At 47.4% G+C, this 22,125-nt stretch overlaps 1 protein-coding gene across 1 annotated transcript; it reads left to right on the top strand.

Annotated features, from left to right (window-relative positions):
- The first annotated feature begins 15,050 nt into the window (after positions 1–15,050).
- LOC123143930 (uncharacterized) lies at positions 15,051–19,748 on the top strand. The gene is made up of 5 exons (XM_044562921.1): positions 15,051–15,770; positions 15,871–15,953; positions 16,802–18,547; positions 18,683–18,803; positions 19,025–19,748. The coding sequence occupies exons 1-5, from the start codon at positions 15,590–15,592 to the stop codon at positions 19,699–19,701; spliced, it is 2,808 nt and encodes a 935-aa protein (XP_044418856.1). The 5' UTR covers positions 15,051–15,589; the 3' UTR covers positions 19,702–19,748.
- The last annotated feature ends 2,377 nt before the right edge of the window (positions 19,749–22,125 follow it).

The raw sequence follows: 22,125 nt of genomic DNA, 5'->3' as shown, positions 1-22,125 counted from the left end.
GTTCAATAACCTCATCAAGTTTCCACCATCCTCCCACTCAATTCTTTCGAGAGAAACTTTTCCTCGAGAAAGGACCCGATTCTAGAAACAATCCATATTGCTTTCGGATCTGAATTAGGAGGTATACCCAACTGTTTTGGGTTTCCTATGAAGATGCATTTTATCCGCTTTGGGTTCGAGCTTATCAACCTGAAACTTTTTCATATAAGCATCGCAGCCCCAAACTTTTTAAGAAACGACAACTTAGGTTTCTCTAAACCATAATTCAAACGGTGTCGTCTCAACGGAATTACGTGGTGCCCTATTTAAAGTGAATGTGGTTGTCTCTAATGCCTAACCCATGAACGATAGTGGTAATTCGATAAGAGACATCATGGTACGCACCATATCCAATAGGGTGCAGTTATGATGTTCGGACACACCATCACATTATGGTGTTCCAGGCGGTATTAATTGCGAAACAATTTCCACAATGTCTTAATTGCGTGCCAAAACTCGTAACTCAGATATTTATCTCTATGATCGTATCATAGACATTTTATCCTCTTGTCACAATGATCTTCTACTTCACTCTGAAATTACTTGAACCATTCAATAATTCAGACTGGTGATTCATCAAGTAAATATACTCAACATCTACTCAAATCATCTGTGAAGTAAGAACATAACGATATTCACTGCATGCCTCAGCACTCATTGGACTGCACACATCAAAATGTGTTGCTTCCAACAAGTTGCTATCTTGTTCCATTTTACTGAAACCGAGGCTTTTCAGTCATCTTGCCTATGTGGTATGATTTGCATATCTCAAGTGATTCAAAATCAATTGAGTCCAAACGGTCCATTTGCATGGAGTTTCTTCATGCATATACACCAATAGACATGGTTCGCATGTCTCACACTTTTCAAAAATGAGTGAGTCCAAAGATCCATCAACATGGAGCTTCTTCATGCGTTTTATACCAATATGACTTACATGGCAGTGCCACAAGCAAGTGGTACTATCATTACTATCTTATATCTTTTGGCATGAAAATGTGTATCACTACGACCGAGATTCAATAAACCATTCCTTTAGGTGCAAGACCATTGAAGGTATTATTCAAAAATAGAGTAACCATTATTCTCCTTAAATGAATAACCGTATTGCGATAGACATAATCCAATCATGTCTATGCTCAACGCAAACACCAATCTCGGTGGTAGAGGGAGCGTGCGATGCTTGATCATATCAACCTTGGAAACACTTCCAACATATATCGTCAGCTCACCTTTAGCTAGTCTCCGTTTATTCCGTAGCTTTTATTTCGAGTTACTAACACTTAGCAACCGAACCGGTATCCAATACCCTGGTGCTACTAGGAGTACTAGTAAAGTACACATTAACATAATGTATATCCAATATACTTCTATCGACTTTGCCAGCCTTCTCATCTACCAAGTATCTAGGGTAATCCTGCTCCAGTGGTTGTTCCCCTTATTACAGAAGCACTTAGTCTCGGGTTTGGGTTCAACCTCGGGTTTCTTCATTGGTGCAGCAGCTGATTTGCCGTTTCATGAAGTATCCCTTCTTTCCCTTGCCCTTCTTGAAACTAGTGGTTTCATCAACCATCAACAATTGATGCTCCTTCTTGATTTCTACTTTCGCGACGTCAAACAACGCGAATACCTCAAGGATCATCATCTCTATCCTTGATATGTTATAGTTCATCACGAAGCTCTAGCAGCTTGGTGGCAATGACTTTGGGGAAACATCACTATCTCATCTGGAAGATCAACTCCCACTCGATTCAAGTGATTGTTGTACTCAGACAATCTGAGCACAAGCTCAACGATTGAGCTTTTCTCCCTTAGTTTGTAGGCTAAGAAAATCGTCGGAGGTCTTATACCTCTTGACATGGGCACGAGCCTGAAATCTTAATTTCAGCCCTCGAAACATCTCATATGTTCCGCGACATTTCGAAAACGTCTTTGGTGCCTATACTCTAAACCATTTAACTGAACTATCACGTAGTTATCAAAACGTGTATGTTTGATGTTCGAAACATCCACAAACGACGTTTGGGGTTCAGCACATTGAGCGGTGCATTAAGGACATGAGCTTTCTACCGATCGCATAATCGCTACTATCAACTTTCAACTATATTTTCTCTAGGAACATATCTAAACAGTAGAACTATAGCGTGAGCTACGACATAATTTGCAAAAGGTCTTTTGACTATGTTCAGGATAATTAAGTTCATCTTATGAACTCCCACTCAGATAGACATCCCTCTAGTCATCTAAGTGATTACATGATCCGAGTCAAACTAGGCCGTGTCCGATCATCACGTGAGACGGACTAGTCAACATCGGTGAACATCTTCATGTTGATCGTATCTACTATACGACTCATGCTCGACCTTTCGGTCTCCGTGTTCCGAGGCCATGTCTGCACATGCTAGGCTCGTCAAGTTAACCCTAAGTGTTTTCGCTGTGTAAAACTGTCTTACACCCGTTGTATGTGAACGTAAGAATCCATCACACCCGATCATCACGTGGTGCTTAGAAGCGACGAACTGTAGCAACGGTGCACAGTTAGGGGAGAACACTTCTTGAAATTGTTGTAAGGGATCATCTTATTTACTACCGTCGTTCTAAGCAAACAAGATGCATAAACATGATAAACATCACATGCAATCAAATAGAGTAGTGACATGATATGGCCAATATCATATAGCTCCTTTGATCTTCATCTTCGGGGCTCCATGATCATCTTGTCACCGGCATGACACCATGATCTCCATCATCATGATCTCCATCATCGTGTCTTCATGAAGTTGTCACGCCAACGACTACTTCTACTTCTATGACTAACGCGTTTAGCAATAAAGTAAAGTAGTTTACATGGCGTTCTCCAATGACACGCAGGTCATACAATAAATAAAGACAACTCCTATGGCTCCTGCCGGTTGTCATACTCATCGACATGCAAGTCGTGAATCCTATTACAAGAACATGATCAATCTCATACATCACATATATCATTCATCACATCCTTTTGGCCATATCACATCACATAGCATACCCTGCAAAAACAAGTTAGACGTCCTCTAATTGTTGTTTGCATGTTTTACGTGGCTGCTATGGGTTTCTAGCAAGAACGTTTCTTACCTACGCAAAACCACAACGTGATATGCCAATTGCTATTTACCCTTCATAAGGACCCTTTTCATCGAATCTGTTCCGACTAAAGTGGGAGAGACTGGCACCCGCGAGCCACCTTATGCACCAAGTGCATGTCAATCGGTGGAACCTGTCTCACGTAAGAGTACGTGTAAGGTCGGTCCGGGCCGCTTCATCGCACAATACCGTCGAAACAAGATTGGACTAGTAACGGTAAGCATATTGAACAACATCAACGCCCACAACTACTTTGTGTTCTACTCGTGAAAAGAATCTACGCAATAGACCTAGCTCATGATGCCACTGTTGGGGAACGTAGCAGAAATTCAAAAATTTTCCTACGAAACACCAAGATCTATCTATGGAGAGACCAGCAACGAGTAGAAAGGGGAGGAGAGTTTGCATCTACATACCCTTGTAGATCGCTAAGCGGAAGCGTTCAAGTGAACGGGGTTGATGGAGTCGTACTCGTCGTGATTCAAATCACCGATGATCAAGTGCCGAATGGACGGCACCTCCGCGTTCAACACACGTACAGCCCGGTGACGTCTCCCACGCCTTGATCCAGCAAGGAGAGAGGGAGAGGTTGAGGAAGACTCCATCCAGCAGCAGCACAACGGCGTGGTGGTGATGGAGGAGCGTGGCAATCCTGCAGGGCTTCGCCAAGCACCTACGGGAGAGGAGGAGGTGTCACGGGAGGGAGGGAGGCGCCAGGGGCTCAGGTGTGGATGCCCTCCCTCCCCTCCACTATATATAGGGGTAGGGGAGAAGGGGGAGGCGCAGCCTTGCCCCCTACTCCAAGAAAGGGGTGCGGCCAAGAGGGGGGGAGGAGTCCATCCTCCCCAAGGCACCTCGGAGGTGCCTTCCCCTTCGAGGACTCTTCCCTCTAGGGTTCCCTAGGCGCATGGGCCTCTTGGGGCTGGTGCCCTTGGCCCATGTAGGCCAAGGCGCACCCCCTACAGCCCATGTGGCCCCCCGGGGCAGGTGGCCCCACCCGGTGGGCCCCCGGGACCCTTCCGGTGGTCCCGGTACAATACCGATGACCCCGAAACTTGTCCCGATGGCCGAAACAGGACTTCCTATATATAAATCTTTACCTCCGGACCATTCCGGAACTCCTCGTGACGTCCGGGATCTCATCCGGGACTCCGAACAACATTCGGTAACCACATACAAGCTTCCTTTATAACCCTAGCGTCATCGAACCTTAAGTGTGTAGACCCTACGGGTTCGGGAGACATGTAGACATGACCGAGACGTTCTCCGGTCAATAACCAACAGCGGGATCTGGATACCCATGTTGGCTCCCACATGTTCCACGATGATCTCATCGGATGAACCACGATGTCAAGAACTCAATCGATCCCGTATACAATTCCCTTTGTCTAGCGGTATTTTACTTGCCCGAGATTCGATCGTCGGTATACCGATACCTTGTTCAATCTCGTTACCGGCAAGTCACTTTACTCGTTCCGTAACACATCATCCCGTGATCAACTCCTTGGTCACATTGCGCATATGATGATGTCCTACCGAGTGGGCCCAGAGATACCTCTCCGTTTACACGGAGTGACAAATCCCAGTCTCGATCCGCATAAAACAATAGATACTTTCGGAGATACCTGTAGTGCACCTTTATAGTCACCCAGTTACGTTGTGACGTTTGATACACCCAAAGCACTCCTACGGTATCTAGGAGTTACACGATCTCATGGTCAAAGGAAGAGATACTTGACATTGGCAAAGCTCTAGCAAACGAACTACACGATCTTTGTGCTATGCTTAGGATTGGGTCTTGTCCATCACATCATTCTCCTAATGATGTGATCCCGTTATCAACGACATCCAATGTCCATAGCCAGGAAACCATGACTATCTGTTGATCACAACGAGCTAGTCAACTAGAGGCTCACTAGGGACATATTGTGGTCTATGTATTCACACGTGTATTATGATTTCCGGATAATACAGTTATAGCATGAATAAAAAGACTATTATCATGAACAAAGAAATATAATAATAACTTATTTATTATTGCCTCTAGGGCATATTTCCAACAATTACATGGCGTTGTTCAATGACACGCAGGTCATACAATAAATAAAGACAACTCCTATGGCTCCTGCCGGTTGTCATACTCATCGACATGCAAGTCGTGATTCCTATTACAAGAACATGATCAATCTCATACATCACATATCATTCATCACATTCTTTTTGGCCATATCACATCACATAGCATACCCTGCAAAAACAAGTTAGACGTCCTCTAATTGTTGTTTGCATGTTTTACGTGGCTGCTATGGGTTTTTAGCAAGAACATTTCTTACCTACATAAAAACCACAACGTGATATGTCAATTGCTATTTACCCTTCATAAGGACCCTTTTCATCGAATCCGTTCCGACTAAAGTGGGAGAGACTGGCACCCGCTAGCCACCTTATGCACCAAGTGCATGTCAGTCGGTGGAACCTGTCTCACGTAAGTGTACGTGTAAGGTCGGTCCGGGCCGGTTCATCCCACAATACCGTCGAAACAAGATTGGACTAGTAACAGTAAGCATATTGAACAAAATCAACGCCCACAACTACTTTGTGTTCTACTCGTGCAAAGAATCTACGCAATAGACCTAGCTCATGATGCCACTGTTGGGGAACGTAGCAGAAATTCAAAATTTTCCTACGTGTCACCAAGATCTATCTATGGAGAAACCAGCAACGAGGGGAAGGAGAGTGCATCTACATACCCTTGTAGATCGCTAAGCGGAAGCGTTCAAGAGAACGGGGTTGAACGAGTCGTACTCGTCGTGATCCAAATCACCGGAGATCCTAGTGCCGAACGGACGGCACCTCCGCGTTCAACACACGTACAGCCCGGTGACGTCTCCCATGCCTTGATCCAGCAAGGAGAGAGGGAGAGGTTGAGGAAGACTCCGTCCAGCAGCAGCACAACGGTGTGGTGGTGATGGAGGAGCGTGGCAATCCTGCAGGGCTTCGCCAAGCACCGCGGGAGAGAAGGGAGAGAGGTAGGGTTGCGCCAGGGAGAGGTCAAAACTCATATATCGGCAGCCCTCAAGACCTCAACTATATATAGGGAGAGGGAGGGGGTGCACCCCCTCTAGGGTTTCCACCCCAAGGGGTGCGGCTGCCCCCAATCCCATCTAGGGTGGCGGCCAAGGGGGGGGGGAAACTTGCCCCCCAAGTTAGGTGGGTGCGCCCCCTCCCCCCAACCCTAGGCGCCTTGGGCCCTTGTGGGGGGGCGCACCAGCCCACCTGGGGCTGGTCCCCTCCCACACTTGGCCCATGCACCCTCCGAGGCTGGTGGCCCCACTTGGTGGACCCCCAGGACCCTCCCGGTGCTCCCGGTACGTTACCGATAAAACCCGAAACTTTTCTGGTGACCAAAACAGGACTTCCCATATATAAATCTTTACCTTCGGACCATTCCAGAACTCCTCGTGACGTCCGGGATCTCATCCGGGACTCCGAACAACATTCGGTAACCACATACAAACTTCCTTTATAACCCTAGCGTCATCGAACCTTAAGTGTGTAGACCCTACGGGTTCGGGAACCATGCAGACATGACTGAGACGTTCTCCGGTCAATAACCAACAGCGGGATCTGGATACCCATGTTGGCTCCCACATGTTCCACGATGATCTCATCGGATGAACCACGATGTCAAGGACTCAATCGATCCCGTATACAATTCCCTTTGTCTAGCGGTATTGTACTTGCCCGAGATTCGATCATCGGTATCCCGATACCTTGTTCAATCTCGTTACCGGCAAGTCTCTTTACTCATTCCATAACACATCATCCCGTGATCAACCCCTTGGTCACATTGTGCACATTATGATGATGTCCTACCGAGTGGGCCCAGAGATACCTCTCCGTTAACCGGAGTGACAAATCCCAGTCTCGATTCGTGCCAACCCAACAGACACTTTCGGAGATACCTGTAGTGCACCTTTTATAGCCACCCAGTTACGTTGTGACGTTTGGTACACCCAAAGCATTCCTACGGTATCCGGGAGTTGCATAATCTCATGGTCTAAGGAAAAGATACTTGACATTAGAAAAGCTTTAGCATACAAACTATACGATCTTTGTGCTAGGCTTAGGATTGGGTCTTGTCCATCACATCATTCTGCTAATGATGTGATCCCATTATCAACGACATCCAATGTCCATGGTCAGGAAACCGTAACCATCTATTGATCAACGAGCTAGTCAACTAGAGGCTCACTAGGGACATGGTGTTGTCTATGTACCCACACATGTATTTGAGTTTCCTATCAATAACTTTATAGCATGGATAATAAACGATTATCATGAACAAGGAAATATAATAATAATAACTAATTTATCATTGCCTCTAGGGCATATTTCCAACACGGGAATCCTAAGCACCCTGGACGGACACGAGGCACGCCAGGCTCCATTCCGTGGAAGGTTGGTTTTCCGGACGCAGGGGGTTACCAAACCCACGAGAGGAGGAAGAAACTGGAGCAGGGCCAACTGCAGGCGCTGCATGAAAGGGTAATGGGGCTAGAGGAACGAGAAGAGGAACGAGAAGCAGCAGATCGCAGCAAACGACCTGTCGAAGCTTCCCCCGAAGCTACCCCACCATCTCAGCGGAGAAGCAGCGTGGCTTCCATCGAGCTGCTTCAGCCGGAGCATGTCTTGACGGCTCCAGCCAGCTATCCCGTGGATGCTATCACGGAGTCTCAAAATTGCCACATTATGGCGCGATGGATGAATTTGAAGGTCAAGGCAGCTGTTGGCTCTGTTTATCCCACTGGACCCGGAGCAACTTATCACTGCCGGCCGCTTCCAGAAGGATATGCTAGGGTGATGGTGGATGAAATAACGAAGGGATTTGAGGACCTCCTGCTTGACCACCCTACCAGTGAAGGGGAGACTAGGCTGGGTTCTGCTCTGAAGACTCCATGCCTATGGCGGAAGGAGCTCATCAACCTTCCGAACTGGACGCCTCGGCCTCCTCCTCCTCCTCCGATGACGAGTCAGGGCACTCCGCCTCCTCCGCCGCCTCCTCCTCCTCCTCCGGTGAGTCAGGGCACTCTGCGTCCTCCACCGCCTCCTCCTCCGGCGAGTGATGATCAGGGCACGCGTGGCGGCAGTCCGCCTCCTTCTCCGGCGCGTGGCGGCACTCCGCCTCCTTCTCCGGCTGCGCCGGCGATCCCGAGCAGCCAACAGCCTCCTCCTTCTCCGCCTCGCCAGCAAGGGCGGAAGAGACCCTCCGCCGCCCCGGCTGCTCCGGCGCGTCATACTCCTTCTCCTCCGCCTCGTAAGCAAGCACGAAAGAAGACAGACGCCACAGTCGCTCCGTCTGCTCCGGAGGCAATACAGATACGGTCCTCCTCTCAAGCCTCTAGAGAAGTTACCGTACGAGAGGACCGAGGAGGAAAACGATACGATCGTGCGGACCCACGTGAAGGAGTTCTTTGAAGGGGTGAAAGCAAAGAGACATCCACCTCCGGAGGAGAAGGTAGATCCGGTGAAAGCAAAGCGCACTCTCGATGCCCTGAGGAAACCGGCAAAGTCTCCGCCGAGAACCAACTATGAGCGCATTACTGAACAGACATATCTCCAAGCGGAGCGGTCGGGAAGCACTTTCAGACATCTAAGGTCAGGAGAACGAGCAGCTACGAAAAAAATTGACCAGCTCGGCGAACAAGCAAACCAATCATGCCCCCCCGCTCAATGTGTCTAGCGGCAACATCATCGCTAATGCTCCTGGGACGGTGGCCGGTTATGGCAATCTTGAAGATTACCTGCCTGACGATCAACTTCCTGATTTCTTGGAGGTGGACGAACACAGATACGAGTACGGGAAGCCTCTCGTCAAAGATGAAAAATCTCTGACAACAATGATGCGAAGATTCCATAATTGGTACATGAAAACCTGCAGAGAGTCTGGGGGGCGAATGCTTTGTATCTGAATATTAAAGAGGAGACGACCTCGTTGCAACTGATCTGTTGACTGTTCCATTTGATGAGTTCTTCGCGTTCTTCAATCAAAAGGCCCTCGATAAACTAATGGTCTTTTGCTACTGTTTGTAAGTACTATTTCTGTCATTAAGTCTCTATATATAGCTCGGCTCTTTCATTGCATGTATTTATAATTAATTATCCTCAATATATTATGCAGATTGAAGATCATCGAGTGCAAAAAACAAGAAATTTATGATATTGGGTTCATTAACACAAATATCATAGATGAATTTCTGGTTAAAATGGACGTCAAAGAGGCCGAGGACAACTTGCTACGATCGTTGATCAAAAATCAAAACAAAGATACCATAATCTTTCCTTACAACGGCAAGTGAGTGTTACTGTCGTGTGCATATTCGGTTTCCCTTATTACTCGAGCGAGGTTATAGTAATGTAATTGATGAGTTATGCATGCGTGCGCAGGTACCACTATGTTCTTCTGGAGATTAAGCTTGAGCGGGGACTAGTAACCATCTTAGACTCGAGACGGAAAGATCCTGAAACCTATGCGAACATGACTGAATTGCTCAACAAGTAAGTTCAATCGATCATTATCGCACCATATCGGCAACTTTTTGTTCATTTCCTGATATCTCAAGTAATAATTATTATTTTCTTTGTCTTGCAGGGTTTGGAAACAGTTCACCGCAGAAGCTCTGGGACTGCCGAAGGAGCTGCGATATAAATACCCGAAAGTAAGTACTACTGGCTAGCTAGTTGCGCGCATCTCCCGTTGATTCTATAGCTATACTTTCATCAATGCCATTTATAATGCTTCATTATCAGTTTGATTGAGCTCTATTTCTCGTAAAATGCTTGTGGCAGGAACAAGGGAACACTAGTAGAAACGGGGGCATTAGTCCCGGTTCGTAAGGGCCTTTAGTCCCGGTTCTTGAACCGGGACTAAAGGGTCGTTACTAATGCCTCCCCCCTTTAGTCCCGGTTCAAACTGGAACTGGGACTAAAGGTCGCGGCCACGTGGAGCTCCACCTTTAGTCCCGGTTGGTAACACCAACCGGGACTAAAGGAAATTTTATGATTTTTTTTGAATTTTTTTTATTTTCAAATTTCTGAATTTTTTTAACCTCTAATCTCTAATCACCACCCCTCATCACTGCTCAATTTATCCTCTAATCTCTAATCACCCCTCATCATTCTTAATCATCTAACTTTCCGAACGGTCACCCATCCTCCCACTCCCCCAGCCTGAGCACACTTAACTTCCGGGTTCTATTCTTCCTCATTTCCAAGTCTGCACTTGTTGTTTTGCTGACAATAGTAAGATATCAATCCTACACCCTCAGGAATTTTGCGTGAGCATGAAGTGACACATTTCACTGTTTGAGTTTGAAACTATTGTTTTAAAAAACAATAATTATTTAGTAACAATAATATTTCTTGAATAATTAGTTTGACCATTGTTTGACCACAGTTTGACCACAGTTTGATCAGATTTGACCAAAATTCAAAATAACTGAAATAATTATTTAGTAACACTAAAATTCTAGAATAATTAGTTGACCATTGTTTGACCATTGTTTGACCATAGTTTGAATTTTTTTTGATTTTTTCCACTCTAGATCTTAAAAGCCCCGTAACTTTTTTTCTGTTAGGTTTTTGAGGATTTTAAAAATGTTTAACGGGGTACCCCCAGTTAAATTTGGATGTAACTTTTCGAGTAGATGATTTTTCATATAAAAAACTTTTTTATCCGAGTCAGTATGCAAAAGTTATGCCCATTTTACTAAATTCTAGCGAGATTTTGCAAATAAAGTCGAAATTCATATTTGTAAATTTTCCCAACAAGTAGACCACATATCACATGGAAAACTTTTTTTCTTTTATTTTTTTGACATTTTCATCATTTTCTTTTTTTAAAAAAACTGAAAAGGCGATCCGGGGGGGGGGGTGGAGTTTGAAAATGGGACCTTTAGTACCGGTTCGTGCCATGAACCGGTATTAATGCCTCAAACCCCATTAGTACCGGTTGATGGCATGAACCGGGACTAAAGGTCTAACCCTTTAGTCCCGGTTGGTGCCACGAACCGGGACTAATGGGCATCGCACCCTTTAGTCCCGGTTCGTGGCACCAACCGGGACTAAAAGGTTCAGACGAACCGGGACAAATGGCCCACGTGGCCCCTGGACGCACGAACCGGGACTAATGCCCCCATTAGTCCCGGTTCTAGACTGAACATGGACTAATGGGCTAACCCGGGGTGGACCAAAGCCCTCTTTTCTACTAGTGGAATGATTTCTGTGGATACTACGTGTGCGAGTTCATCCACAACGCGACTTTGAAAAACAAGCGGGGCTACTCTCAAAGACAATATGAAGTGCATAAGCAATAATATTCACAATTTCATTTTATTACACCATCATTTCTGTTGAGTTTCATTCATATATATGTATTAACCCCCTTCTTCAAATTAGATGTGGCAGATGCGGAATGAACTCCTAGAACCAGATCGCATGAAAGCAATTCAAGAGGAATTGACGGGATTCTTTCTTGACCACGTCATCAATAAAGCCGGAGAATACCACGTGGAAGTTGATTTCAATTGCTAGGGGATTGTAATTAAGAGATCTTATACATATTGTACATGTATGTAGCCAGTAGCGTCGGATACATGATACGAAAACTTGTTGTTCGACCAATCTCTCGGAGAGGTCGATCGATCACTTCTCTCGGTATGCATGACGAACTTATGTACTCAATGGTTCTCTCGATCACTTATGTATATAGTACGTAGCGTCAACCAAGCACGGACATAAGAGTGGACACTTCTCTCTATTAATTAGCTAGCTAACACAATATATGAAACACCTAAATTAAGCCCCCGAAACCCCGAACCCCCCCCCCCCCCCCGCCCTCCTTTCAAAAAAAACAAAACCCCCAGCCACTGGAATGCTGACGCGTGGATGCCTTTTGGTCCCGGTTGGTGCCACCAACCGGGACCAAAGGCCCCCCTGCCTGGGCTTGGCGCACCGGCCACGTGGAGGACCATCTGTCCCGGTTCGTGTTTGAACCGGGACTAAAGGCCCTTACGAATCGGGACAAATGCCCTGTTTTCTACTAGTGTGAAACCGGGCTTGCAACCATTCTACCTAAGACGTAGCCTTGACTGATCGGGCGGCAATGTTTGTCGCCAGCCGTTGTGTAGCCCACGCCATGTAATTGCGTTCGTGGTATGTTCGCGCACCAGCTGTGTGACTATTTTCTTCTCCTATCACCGCAATGACACGCAAGCCTGTTGCATATTCGAGTAAAAAAGAGAGCCATCATCAGTAATCTTTGAGGAAGTTTCAGGTGATACCGAGGCTTAGACGGCACCATGATATGAGCTCCTTGGTTGTTGAATCTAGATGCGACGGCATATGAGGAGTTGCGGAACTTGCGTGCAATTTTTTTTTTGAGGAAAAAACTTGTGTGCAATTTTAATATTCTTTGAGTGTATTTTTTGTAAAATGTTCATGAGCTCTCGGGAGCCATTGGATCTGATCCAACGGCGGGCTCCTCGGCCGTTGGATCTGAACACCGCCATCTGAGGAGCTGTGAAACTTGCGCTCAATTTTAGGAGTCTTTGAGTGTTTTTCGCAAAATCTTTAAGAACTCTCGGCTTCTAAAAATCCGTATCACGGTATCATCTAAGTATAGGGAGCACCTGATATTTTCCCAATAATCTTTACAGCTTCATAATAGCTATTTGTATTGATCGTATGGGGTGTGGTTTTATGCTCGTCAGTTCAAATGCTCATCTCCGTGTTATTCAAATCGCTTCTAGCTTCTAGGTGTACAGGTCAACATTGTAGTACCCTGGAATGTCTGTAAAAAGACACGCTTAAAACAAAATAATCCCACCAGTGCTGCGTCTGACCAAGTGACCTGCTATATTTTGTACGGTAGCTAGCCATATCTGACTAGTTTATCAGGTGGGCTCAGAACTCAAAACTACTAGACGTCTCTTAACTAAAAAAGAAAAAGAATATCAGCCCTCTCTTCTCTCTTGTCCTATGCAACTAAAGTCTCAACACATGACAGCCCTTAAATTAATTATATCTGCCGTCGCAATCTCAAAAAAATATAAGTAGTACTAGGAGGATTTCACTGCAATTTTCACGCTCATTTCACAGTAAAGGCCTCTTTGATTAGTAGGACTTTGAAAACGTAGAAATTGAAAAAAAAAATACAGTATTAGAGTGTCATGCACACTTGAATTCCATAGGATTAGCTAGGAGTGTTTGATGGCATAGAAAAAACTTTATAAAAAATGGTTAGAGTGGATGTTAGATTTTTTAAGAAATGTACTCTACAGAAAATTCCATTAGAAAACATTCTTACGGGATTCAATCCTATTAATCAACTTACGGGATTCACTTCACCCGCTGCCTGACACGAAGCTCGCAACAGGTCAGGTCAAAAAATTCAATGCGGTTCCGTGCGGACGGCCATCCAAATAGCGCCTCGCGCTCGTACCGCCGTATCGGTGTGGATCGGATCGTGCGTGTTAGTACCAGCCCAGCCCGTGCCAATCATAGCCGTGGGTCTCCATCCATTCAAGTACACGGTACAGCCCGTGCCAAATCGCTTCTAGGTCTACGGTCAACATTGTAGTACCCCGGAATGCCTGTAAAAAACATGCTTAAAATAAATCAATTCCACCAGTGCAGCGTTTGACCAAGTGACCTGCTATATTTTGTACGCTAGCTAGCGATACCTGATTTTGTTTATCAGGTGGGCTCACAACTCTAAACTAGACGTCTCTTTAACTAAAATAAATAAATAAATAAATATCTCAGCTGCGTCTACTCTCTCGTCCTGTGCACACTGACGCTCTAAAGTATACTATTAACACATCATAGTCCATGGATTCATTATCTGCCGTCGCCATCTCACAAAATGAAAATAGTACCAGCGGCATTGTTCAAACTGATTCTCTCTTCTTCTTTTTTGGGTACTTGGAGAGGTAGATAGGTGCACCGTCCGTTTCAAACCCCCTGACACGGAGAGGTAGATAGGTGCGATGAGCGGTAAAATGGATACCACTTTCCATTTGGGTCACCCGTTGAGCTGTCCGTCCGTATGAGAGCAGAGGAGAGCAACCACCTTCTCTTCTCTTCTCTTCACTTTGACCCTACTCATTCATCATCACAGCAGATTCACATGACAACCAGAGGCGAGTATGTGTCATCCCGGAGCGAGTGTGCATCACAGCCAGCCACCGATGCTATGTGTGTGTCTGAAGCAAGTGGACATCACATCCACAGCCACTCTAAGCCGGTGTCAGTGGCGTGTTAAGTAGAATGTTACCATCCGTCGGCGCCTAGGTTAGCTATACACAAGCAAGGTAATTTTCTCCCTTTTTTTTTCCATGCTTAGATTCCACTCATCTTCGGTCAGTAACATGGAACACAAGCTGTGGCAGAGGATGATTACTCTGCGACGGCACGGAAAATTTTCACCTCATCACTTGCATCTCAAGCATCGGTTTTCAGCTCCTAGTAGTAGTAGAGGCCAAAGTTGCTTATTATAGCAGAGGATATTAATAATAATTTAATTAAATCTGGATTGGACCAGTCCAAAGTAGCATAGTGGAGTAGTACTTATAGGATAGTGGTGGTACTAATTAATCAAGATTAGACCAGTCCCAAGCCAAGCCAGACTGGCCAGTGAAGGAAGGAAGCAAACAAACAAAAGCATTAGGTCAGCAATGGAAAGCTTCTCCTCTGACACAGCTACACATGCACATCACAACACATCCATCATCACAGCGCTAAACAAAAGCAGCCCTTGACGGACATGTCGCTTCCTCTGAATCCTCTCTGCACAAAGAGCCAGGCCCCTTTCTCCTTCCTCCTCCCTCCCTCCCCCCTCCCCCACAAAAGCCCTCTCTTTTCACCCCTCCCCTCCCCAATCCCCCAACTCCGACGCTTGGCTCGTCCGCTCTAGATCTCCGCGCCGTCTCTTCGCCCCCTTTGTTTTGTTTGCTATACCATTTTTATTTCAAGGGTGACGGGAGGAGCCGGGCAGAGAGTCTTGGGGCCTTGGCCGGTTCATGAGTAGGCAGAGGAATTCGCATGGAGCGGCCATGTCCTGAGCAGCTGCAGTGGCCATCTCCCTTTGTTCTCTAGCATTTGTCCCTCATGGCTCGTCACCTCTCCAAGATTCGGCGGCTCACGAAGAACTAGATGTAGCCATTAATACAGGAGCGGCCGGTCTCAAGTTTTGGTGTTGCGTTTTTTCTGAGGGATTTCTGCATTTATTTTGAGATTTTTCTGTGAGAGAGTGGCATTCATTCAAGATTCAGGAGGAGCGGGCGCGTGTTGTGCTACTCGCTGCCACGCTCGTGAAGAATCGGGTTTGAATTTCTGTCTCCTTCCTCCTTCTCGCCGGAGCGGAGGCATGAGGAGAGGCGGCTCCTCGTCGGCGGCGAACGCCGGCGGGGGCGGCGGCGGTGGCCTGGCGATCACCGAGCGGCAGCAGAAGCCGGCGCCGTCGCGCGTGGCGGCGCTGTTCCAGATGCTCGCCAGGAGGAAGCTCTTCTCCTCCTCCTCCTCCAAGAAGACCAAGCTGCTCGCCCCAGGTGAGATGAAATTGCGGACTGAGTGGCTGCATTTGCTAATATGGCTCCGTGCAAAATCGGTGCTGTTCCTCAGCTTTCTTCTGCGTCTTTCCCGTTTCAGTGCGCGAGCAGAGGTTATTATCGCAGGGGAGGCCACCCGGCGGCGGCGAGAAGACGCCGGTGGCCAAGAAGAGGCCTCTCCTGGTACGCTGCTACATCTTTCCCCACCTTTTACTAGCATCTGTGCAGTAAGTTTCGTTCTGAATTCTAGTTGTTTTTTCCCCATCAAAATTTGCCTAAAAAATATCATTATGCTTTTCCCCGAGCCACCTGTTCTCATGAAACCAAGCCAAGATTTTATTTTCTTTCTTGGTTTTGCATTTTCTTTTCTTTTTCTTCATCTTCTTAATGTTTTCCCTTCCTTGCAATCTTCTGTTCATACAAAGGGAAGTATGTTGGCTGTTGTCTGTCGTCTGTTGTAATGAACTCCTCCAAACTTTCACCCAAATTATTTACTTCACATCCATGATTTCTTTCTTGATTCTAGTTATTTACTTCACATCCATGATTTCTTTCACCCAAATTTGGAGGACTCAGTTCTGAATTCTAGTTGTTTTTTCCCCCAACAAAATTTGCCTCAAAAATATCATTTTGCTTTTCCCCAAGCCAAGGTTATTTTTCTTGGTTTTGCATTTTCTTTTTCTTTCTTCTTCTTCTTCCCCCTCCTTGCAATCTGTTTATACAAAGGGAAGTATGTTGGCTGTTGTCTGTTGTCTGTTGTAATGAACTGAGTCCTCCAAATTTTCACCCAAATTGTTTACTTCACATCCATGATTTCTTTCTTGAGAGATTCCCAAAACAAAGTGGTTCTCCCTTTTTATCTGTACCTGGTTGCCCAAGACTCCCAATGATTCCCCCCCAGCTGTGCAGGTTCAGCATCTAGCATTTTGCACGCCTTTCCCTTGCGCCCTTTACAACTTTTCATCATCTCCTTTTCCTATCTGTTTATCTCTATGCTAAATCGCTAGCTCATCCATGCTGCTTTCCTCCAGCTTGATTCTGCAGACTATGCAAGGAGTAAAAGTGAAAGCCATGGCACCAGCCGCTTGCCACCGCCAAGCCAAGACAGCAATTCCAGTGAGATGTGCAACCCGGGTGTGGTAGCCCGGTTAATGGGCCTCAGCTCAATGCCGGCTATCAGCCATGAAAGGTCAGCCAGAGCCACTGACTCCTCCGAGTCCGAGGTCGCCGGTCACCGGAATGAACGCTCTCAAGGCTTGCCTGGTAGCTCAGGGAGCATGGCCGCCTCGCATCAGAAGCCAGGGCAGGTCATGGATGAATGGCATGACAACGCCGGCAAATTCAATGCAGATTCACAGGCATTGTGGTCAGGGAGGCACCACAATCACAAGGTTGCTTCACCTCTTAAGAGCCCAAGGTCAATTTCAAGCAGGAACAAAGCTCGGCTGATCGAAGCGGCTGCCAGGGTTCTGGAACCCGGTCTGCAGTCCAGGAATCGCCACCGAGCTCAGCGACATGCACGCTTGGAGTATCCATGCAACGGCGACGGTGTGGCGACTACTGCTGCTGCCGTACGTAATTCGCCGGATCAATTCTCAAGAGAAATGGGTGATGTTGATGCACCAATGTCTGGTGCTGGCAGCGTAGGAGCTGCCTCTCTGCACAATTCTGCTCCCAGACAGTGGTCTGAAGAGAACTGCAAGAAGATTGCTGCTGATAGGAAGCCAAACCAGAATGTCCCATGGCAAGGGCAACCTGGAGGAAACATTAAGGTTTTGCCTGTAAGCAACCCAAGCCAGAAGGCTAGGTTTAAGGACAGTGATCCGATGATCCTCAATGCTACCGCTGATATATATCAAGATGTCCGAAAAGTTCAGCCGAGGAATGTACCCCGTGGGAATGTTGCTTCTGGCCCTCTCAAGCAGAACAACCTGAAGCAGAACGCATTGCCTACAGTTCCTAGAACAGAAGATCCACAACATATGATTCAGAGGCAGAAACATAGAACTGGGGAGCAACCTGCGTCAAGCACAGGGAAGGATTTTGTTTCGTTAAACAAAAGTATGAACAGCAGTACATCTTTGAGGTCCAAAGGAAAAGTAATGGATGAAATTCGCCTGCCACGTAGCAATGCACAGAACAAGAACCTGAACACAAAAGTCCATCGTATCGGTGGCGTACGCAGCGATAGCTCTAACAAACCGAAGCCAAGGACTGCATCACCAAAGGCTATGGAGAAAGATATGATAATTGCAAAAGGCGCAGGGTTGGTTAGCGAGAAGCCGAAGACTGCCAGCCCAATCCATGTTAGGAATGACTTGCTGAGACCGGTAGAGCCGCGCAATGCTTCCAGGTGTAATGACTCGGACATTGTTTCTTTCACTTTCAGCTCACCGATGAAGGCTACCCCTACTTCTTTGCGCAGCAAAAACACTAGTGCTGTTCTGGGATCTGCAAATGGTCCTAAAAGAAACTCTCATAGGGACTGTCAAAGTATTTCTTCAGAAAGGGAATTGGTTTTCAGGGAAAAATTGCGAGGCACATCAAGCATGGACGATGAAGAATCAGTCTGGTTTAATCGAGACGAGTTGAAGAACAGAGATATTCCTGGAAGCCGAGGCAGAGTAACCGCTTCATGGTCAGAGAAGGCGAGTGATGCTCCTGTCCTACAAAGATCGTCAAGCGAGGAACTTCTGCGGGAGTTGGACAGTCTGATGCATGTCTACGGAGAGCTTCCTAATTCCGTTGAGTTGCGCGAGACTCATAAAAAGCTCGAGGTTGGTAAATTCTGCTCTTCCCTGTCCTCAACCATGTATGTTAATATTGCCGAGGTTACTATTCCTATATAGATCACCATAACATCATGCATTCTGTTTATCTGATGACAACTCCTTGGTCGCTACCATCTGCAGGCCAACGGGAAAGCTAGTGATACATCTCGATCTGTACCTGGAGGCAACCGACAACGAGGAAAACTCCGACCTACATATGCAGATGAGAACTGCACTTCTGGGAACTCAAACTGCACTAAAGGTAATCAACACAAGTTATCATTTTGAGCATGTTCTAGTTTCTTTCTGCACTTCGTTTGGGCCAACTGACAAAAGTTTTTGGCCAACAAGCTGTAAACCTTACTATCTTACCCCTCTGTCAGCATATTTTCGTAAAATGCATAGTTCAAATAGCTCACCGAGTAGCACATTCTTGGCTTGCATGCTGACTCTTTTCATTCATGTTCCCACCCATTGGAACAGAGGCTCAACTCGAAGACAGACGCCCGTCGGAGACTTGTGCGCCGCCATCTAGCGCGCGAGACGCGGCGACCGAGAGAAATGCCAGGCGAGCCGAGCCTAACTCTGGCGAGCATGGCGCGCACCGTCTTGCACCGGCGGTGCAGGGCAGCAAGCCGGTGCGCCCTGGGCATGGAGAGGTCACATCGACCGTCGACCTGCTGCTAACAAACGTCTGCTCGTCCGGCCTACGAAATTCCAAGGAGGCTTTTCTTCTCAGGACATCTGAATCTGTGCTCGCCACCCTGACCCCGAGAAGCTCCGGCAACAACAGCAGACCCAAGGCCCCCGGAGCGAACCCGCTGCGCAGCCTCGCGTCCGACCTGGTCACGGAGTGCCTGGACTCGATGTGCGCCGAGCTCTGCGACTCCGGCTACACGCCGTTCACGAGGCTCGCCGCGACGGTCCGCACAGAGCAGCGGCTGGCCGCGGAGGTCCGGAGGGAGGCGGCGAGGCGCGGCGTCGAGGCCGGGCAGCATGCCCTGGACGACCTCGCCGCCGGTGACGTGGAGCGCGCGGCGGCGGCCGGCGTGGCGCGCGAGGCGTTCCGGATCGGCGCGCTGATCGAGCGGGACCTGGTGCAGGAGCTGGCGCACGAGCTCGGGCTCGACATGCTCAGAGCGGCCGCCGTGAACTTGTAACAACAACAAATGAATGTTCTTTCGTGGTAGTGGTATTGGTATGGGTATAGGAAGGAGTTGTGATGAAGAGGCTTCGTTTCGATGTCTGCGGTGACATTTGCAGAGCCGGCCGGCGTTCCCACCGGCGCCGACTCTGCCACCGCCGCCGACGGCGACTCTGCCGGCGGCGGCGCAGGCGGGTTTAGGAATCCGGACCCTAATACGCTTTCAGAAAAGGAATCCAGCCGCTCTGCCCGTCCTAGTCGGAATCCCCCAAATCGTTCTTCCTGAGGTAATAAATTGAACCCAACCCCGGCCATTGCGTGCACAGCATAGATCCGTCCGCCTCTCCTCGACTCGATTAGCGATCGATCTCTGACTTTTGCGGCGATGCCGAGGCGTGTGATGATGCCGTCGATACTTTCGGTGCTGAGGACCGCCGGCTTCATCGGTGTCGTCACGACCGTGTATGTGGCCATCAACAGTGGCGGACCCAGGAATTGAAGTTAGCTGGGACGAACATTTAATGTCTAATTTTTTTTTCACTACAAATGTCAAATCATTAAGCCACCCATCTTCTTTCGAAGATCTGTCTTTATAATATCCATGACAGAGAAAACCCTCTCAACTGATGCAGCTGTCAATGCAAGTCTGATGAGCCGATAAACCAATGAAAATACGGGATGTTGTCTACTTTGAACCAACTTTGAGAGCAAGAGGCAGTGGGCGCCACCAAGCTCACGCTTCTGGAACAATTAAATTTCTTCATCAATTTCATTTACTTCGTCAGTTAAAAAGGGAAAGCTAAAAGGCTGCATTGCACATGCTCAAATTCTGTTCACATGTGTAATTATGTCTGCAAGCTAGCTAGACTTATGCCTATGTAGGAAGGGCATTGGGGGTCATCGCAAACAAATAATATTCCTATGTAATGCATCCAATTTAGTCTACTCAAGGACAAACTAAATTATCATCTTAGGATTTGGACTGCCGTAGCCCCAACTACTTGTAGCCTTCTAGGAAAGGGAAGCAACAACAAAATTACTCTGAATTGCCTGCACGGTAAACTGAAGGGTGCGGAATAACTTCACTGCCGCGGTGCCGCCTCCCGCCGCTGGCCCGACCTCCAAGCTCCAACACCGCCCCCTGCCGCCGTAGTACGCGTACCAGCCCCCTCCCCCGCCGATGCAGCAGCCAGTAGATGCAGACGCCGCCCACCGGATCCGGGAACACCTGGCATCTGGCGGCGGCGTAGCACCGCAGCAGTCTAGGTCGTGAGGGAGGGGAACGGATCAATGGGATTTCTGGATCAAGAGATGGGATTTCTCTTTTTTTTTTGAGACAATCTCATTTCTTTTTCTGTTTGACGAGGAAAGGAGAGACGTCTGTTTGGGCCTCTAGAAACATAGCTCAGTCCACCGGCCCAAAACTCTTTCTGCCTCACGGTCACTTACCTCTTCGATCGCTCATCGCTGGCTGCCGCACAAACAGAAACGCCGCCGCCGGAGGAAAGATAGGTAGCTGGGGGTCGACCCTCCGCCGCCGGCGACCCGGGGCGGCCGCCCCAGCTCGCCCCAATGGTGGGTCCGCCACTGGCCACCAAGTATCAGCTGCGCGAGATGGCGGAGGAAGGGCAGGGCCTGCAGATGCTGGAGGATAGGAAGAAGGAGCGCCAGATGCAGCAGTTGCAAGCCGCCGCCGCCGGCGCCGCCGACGACCACAAGACCTAGACATCGTTAATTTCTTTTTCTCAACCGTGTTTTTTTTTTTTACTTTTCTGGATTCTCCGATCAGCTATGTTTTGTGAATTGTGGTACTTATATTATGTTGGACATACAAACTTTCACAACAATAAACCAGCGTGATCGGCTGCAATTTTTTTTAAGGAAACGTTGCTAATTTATTCATAGTTCGCAGCTCCCTCATCCGTTACCTCCGAGCGAATACACTCGGGAGGACACATGGAGCCAAGTTTTACATAAGGCATTACAACAACGATTCCTAGCTAAGATATGTGTGACCAGTGGCGGAAGTAGAGGGTGGACAGGTAAGAATATTGAAAAAAAAATATTTTTCATGAACAGTTCTATTGTTGGCCCACCCTGACCCATTGGGCTAGATCCGCTACTGTGCGTAACCTTATTCGCTGACCATCGCACCCAAGCAACCTTAAAATCATCAAAAGACCGAAGCAACACTTTGATCTCTTCAACCAGTTGTTCTCTCCGGTTTTATTCGAAAATTGTTGAACACGATGCAGACAGCTTTTTCATATTTATAAGAGGCATAAATTTAGATGCTTTTTGTTTGGTTTGGTCAGAAAGACCTTTGTGGCTTCACTGCAGCACTTGTTACTTTTTTTTAGTAATAACACAGAAGACTTGATAGACACCATGACACAGCAAAACCCCTCTCCCAGACTCCCCCTTGCTTTGCCTAAGCACC

The sequence above is a fragment of the Triticum aestivum genome, chromosome 1B, assembly GCF_018294505.1.
Source record: "Triticum aestivum cultivar Chinese Spring chromosome 1B, IWGSC CS RefSeq v2.1, whole genome shotgun sequence".
Taxonomy (NCBI): Eukaryota; Viridiplantae; Streptophyta; class Magnoliopsida; order Poales; family Poaceae; genus Triticum; species Triticum aestivum.
This window is presented reverse-complemented; position numbering and strand designations above follow the sequence as displayed.